We start from the raw sequence: 5,000 nt of genomic DNA on the forward strand, positions 1-5,000 counted from the left end.
CTCCCCTCTCTCTCTCTCTCTCTCTCTCTCTCTCTCTTCTCTCTCTCTCCCCCTCTCTCTCTCTCTCTCTCTCTCGCTCTCTCTCCCTCTCTCCCCCCCTCTCTCTCTCTCTCTCTCTCTCTCTCTCTCACTGGTTTCAGGTGTATTTCCATGTTGGTAAACATCAAATACCGATGCCTGTGCAGAAACACTTCGATGTGACGCAATGGTTCTGTGAGTCAGCCTCCGCGGGACACAGAACCCTTGATGACAAACCACTTTGTTATCACCTCAGATTACAACCTCCATCGCTACCAACGCAACCTTAAGAGGATAATTATATTGTAATTAAAGTTTTCAAACTTGTGCATTCTCGTATCTGAGGTGAGATCAGATTAAAATAATAAAATACAATTCCACTCACTTCTACCTTCTGATACCTTCTTGCTAATCGGTGACCCTTTAAAATGAGGGTACATTTATTAACCATTAATTGACATTGGTTATGAGGCATTATTATATAGAATTACCATGTTGGTTAGGGGAAGTGGATTACCGTTTACCCTAACCCTTTATTTAATAATTTATAAATCAATACCATAGTTAACATGAACGCTATTGCCTCAGTTAACATCAACACCATTAGTAAATGAGTACTGTATCATAAGTTATCTTTCAAATAACTAGTTTGTTTATGCTAGTTGATATTAGTTATTCTTATTAGTGCATTAACAATGTTAATTAATGGTTGTTTGCTGCTACCTCTAGTTGTTGCATAAACTTGTTTGAGAATAAATCATATGATAAAAATGAGCTAATCCAATTTTGATTATGAATGTAGGCTAATTATGTTTTGATTGTTCAAATTGGCTTTTGTTCAAAGCATCTTCTCCACACCAAATGTAGCTCCACCGGTCTAACTATTGCATTCCTCACAGCTTCCTTCAGTGTCCTCTGAGGAGTCAATGTTTTTTGCAGGGGCAGCAGACATCTACGCTGTGCCTCTATCACTTCCTGTGACCCCCCCCCCCCCCCCCCCCCCCCCCCCCCCCCCCCCCCCCATCCCCCCTTCTAAAGTATCATTCTGAACCTGAGTATGCTTTCCAAATCGTCAACGTCTCTTATATCAGCATATTTTAAAGCAGCCCCGTATAACCTTTAGATCGGTTCAAATTCAGTTTGGCTCCAATATGACCCCCCAAAAAACGTCAGTGGAAGTTTAAAGTTAATCAAATGGTCTTTTAATTTTCCTAGTGCCGAGCGAAGATACCAGTATACTGATATCATCTGGGTAATAAACTATGGTTGCGTTGGTCATCTGAACTCGCGAATACCTCCACCATTTACCACACAGCTATCTTTAAACTTTAATATTCATTTATAACCATAAGCGTGGATAAGGGATATCAGGGAGTGCTGGGAGATGATATGATTGAACGCAATTATTTTAATTATTATCATTTAATGAATCGGGTCTCAACGATTAGGTCACCATGAGAACGCTGGTCATGACCCGCCTTCAGGTTCTGTAGAGAGACGTCGGTGTTGGTTGGTATCGACGTCATCCTGAGCTGGCTGGACGCCGACCCACGCTTAACCCCGAGACGAGCAGGGAAGTGCAGTGGGCGCGGCTTGTTGGTTTCTCGAGCTCCTGTCAATCAGGAACATCTTGTTTCGGGGAGCTGAGAGTGACAGCCCCGCACATATCCATAGCGTTACGCATTTGTTCTTTATTCAAAGCTTAATAAGACACACGGAGTAGGTTAGCGTTCGGGGTGACTTGTGGCAGCTTTAAGTTCGGTGGTTAACCTCGCCCTGCTGAGTCAACATTTGATCAATATCTGATCAATATTTGTTCAATAGTTGGTCCGGAACCCTGAACTTCCACAGCGCTCAGCTGACCACCTGTTGGCGCTCGGTTATATTATTATGAACTCATGATAGACATTTATATTAACATAGACATACGGTAAGACGTTCGTTATTCATTCCAGATAAGAAGTTAGAATGGCACAACAGAAAGTAGGCTACAGGACGGTCCTAGGAAGCAAAAAGTTAACAATTAAATAGATAAAATATGATAAAAAAACAAAGGGTCATTAAAGAATAATTATACAAAATTCAAAAGATATCAGATATAGTAATACAAATATATATATATTAGGCTATATATATTTGAATATAAATGTATAAAAAATAATGTCTATCTAAACAATAAGATTGGTAGAAAAGTTGACTGAAAAGTAGATGGAAACGTGAAAACATCTATTACTTTGTTTTGCACTCAAGACATGCACGGCATGCTGATGTCACCAAAGGGGTCCGGAAAAAGTGGGCTTGTGTGCGGCCTTTGGAGACGGTTGCTATGATGACCCCACAGGATAGGATAGGAGAGTGCGGGGGAGAGAGTCCCAGGTTGGTTTAAGGTAGAGCTACGGCCTTTGTTTACCATGTGTCTCCTACAGGACATAGCCCTCTCATACCGTGACCTGTCCCTACAGCCCACAATGTCTGTAGTCCATACATGTTGTCCTTGTCTTCCCTACCATGTGACCGAAAGGCTGATGGTCACATCTCTCCGTGGGCCCTTCATTTATACAGTATTGATATGGAGCAGAATGGCTTCTTGAGTTACGACCTGCAGCGAGCAGCAACAAGACAAAGTCCAGAGTGGCTAAGCTGACAAATCTGCTTACCCCCCCCCCCATCATGTAAACACACAATCATGTGTGTGTTTACATGATTGCATGAGCAAGTGTGTGTGTGTGTGTGTGTGTGTCACAGCCCGAAAGGATGTGTGTGTGTGTGGGTGCATGCATTGGTGTGTGTGTGTGTGTGTGTGTCTGTGTGTGTGTGTGTGTGTGTTAGTGTGTGTGTGTGCTTATCAGTAAGTATGTTTGATTGATATAGTGCAGATAATTATCCAGTATCATTATTATTATTATTACTATTATTATTATTGTACCGCAAGAAAAATGTCTGTGCAAACGGACCATAAAGTATTATCTTATCTTGTCGTATTAACAGTGGTATTTATTAGTAGTAGTTATATCACATTCCCAATAATTGATCGTCATCGTCGACATGTTGTTGCATAATGTTACCTACAAAACATCAGAGCTTCTCGAGTCAGTGTGTGTGTGTGTGTGTGTGTGTTCGTGTGTGCGTGTGTGTGTGCGTGTGTGTGTGCGTGTGTGCGTGTGAGAGCGCGAGAGACGGGGATAGAGACAGGGTGGAGTCAAGGAGGCTGAAAAAGTGGGAGGAGCCATTAGACGTGGAAACCAGGACAGGTGGCAACAGGTGAGCAGAGCAGAAGACCGACGCGTTTCACTGGGAGAGAGAGAAGACTCCCCCGGGAATACGGTTACCGTCTGACATGACAGACGACAGCAGAACCTAGGAGCCATTTTATAACTTCGTTCCGGAGCGGAGAGCGACAACAGTGTTTGGGGAACAACAGCACGCCCAACTTTGGGTCCTGTGCACAGCGCGAAGCAGGAGTGCCGTCGTTACGCGGCACCATGATCAGCTCGGAGAACCTGAGACCGGCCGGGAACGGACGGAAACCGCTCGGTAAACTCGCGTCCCGCCTGGAGGAGGTGAAGAACCCGTGGCGGCAGGTCGCCACGCTCGAGCTGAGCCACAACGAGGCGGCGCGGCTCGCGACGGACGCGCTACTGGAGCACGGGGAGAATGAGTACCGCCGCGTGCTCACCGAGGAGCGGGAACTCAACTTTCTGTCGCCGCTCGAGATCCGCTACATCACCGAGCGTGCCACCAAGGCGTCCGACGATAGCAACGGCACCGCCGGAGGCAACGAGCGGGACTTCGGGGACGGCGACGCGCTGTCGGAGCTCACCTCCGGGACCTACTTCCCCATGATGTCCGACGAGGAGCCCCCGATGCTGGAGCTGGGCTGGCCCGAGTCCCCGCTGAGGTACGGCCCGTCCGAGACGCAGATCTATTTCCAGAGAGACAAGTCCCACAACGTCAAGGACCTGGTCCGGTCGCTGATCAACAAAGCCACCAAGGTAGGTCTGCAGCGGTTGTGAAGTGTTTTCCTCTGGTGAAGTTCAACAGCAGTGTGTGTATCTTGTATTTCACCTGCGGTTGGCCCACATTCAGATTGCGTGACAGTTGGAGACGAGCTCTAGTGGTGGAGGGTTATCAAATAGTATGTCCGAGAAACTATGCTATGCTACGTGAAAATGCTATTTGAAAATGTTTCAACTCTGTGGGGGAGTTCTTTAGATTAATTTGCTCCCAAATAAACGGAGCTCCCTAGGGCGGAATCGCGTCATCCCGTTACGTGTGGTGCGTCTGTGTTTAATGAGCTGCCCTCTTTGTTGCGAGGCTTCAAAGGCGATCGGACCAGTTCCGCTCGCGGTGCTCGTGCCCTCTGGTCTCATCGATCCCCCGCGTCGCTCTGTGTGATTGGGGCCGAGTAGCCTCGTGAGGGCATCGAACCTCCACGCGAGTGAACATTCTAGAGTCCCCTATCAGATCGATGTTATTCACTGCGGAACTCACCTGGATGTTCCCGCGAGGGTAATAGACTGAGAGCTTTGATGTCAATGGCCATAGGACACACTTTATAACGTCGACATGACAAACACACACACACACACACACACACACACACACACACACACACACACACACACACACACACACACACACACACACACACACACACATTGTTTATGTTTGTGTCCCTTTTAAATAAAGGGACACAATACTTAATAAAAAAAGAATTCTGACCTATGCTGCTCCTTAAAGATGGGTATCTGGAAGCATTGATCAAGTCTCTTTGGATCCATGTGTCCGATCAATAACTACATGGTAAATAGGATATACCTCAGCGATCAGGTGCTGAGATCAGAGAACACTGGCTGGACTCAAAACATCCTGGTCCCATAACCGACTGCCATCTGATAACCGGGGACATAAAGTTCCGCTTTATCATTCCCTGACCGGGAATTGCCTTAGGATATAATGCATTACTGTCTCTCTTGCCTTGT

At 46.2% G+C, this 5,000-nt stretch overlaps 1 protein-coding gene across 1 annotated transcript in view; it reads left to right on the forward strand.

Annotated features, from left to right (window-relative positions):
- The first annotated feature begins 3,294 nt into the window (after positions 1–3,294).
- Positions 3,295–5,000, forward strand: part of fam83c (family with sequence similarity 83 member C) — an 18,222-nt gene continuing 16,516 nt past the window's right edge. Inside the window, exon 1 of the mRNA XM_079747258.1 lies at positions 3,295–4,010. Coding sequence (XP_079603384.1) covers positions 3,501–4,010 — 510 coding nt within the window. The 5' untranslated portion in view covers positions 3,295–3,500. The remainder of the gene's footprint in view (positions 4,011–5,000) is intronic.

Source organism: Pollachius pollachius (assembly GCF_949987615.1).
Source record: "Pollachius pollachius genome assembly, chromosome: 12".
Lineage (NCBI taxonomy): Eukaryota > Metazoa > Chordata > Actinopteri > Gadiformes > Gadidae > Pollachius > Pollachius pollachius.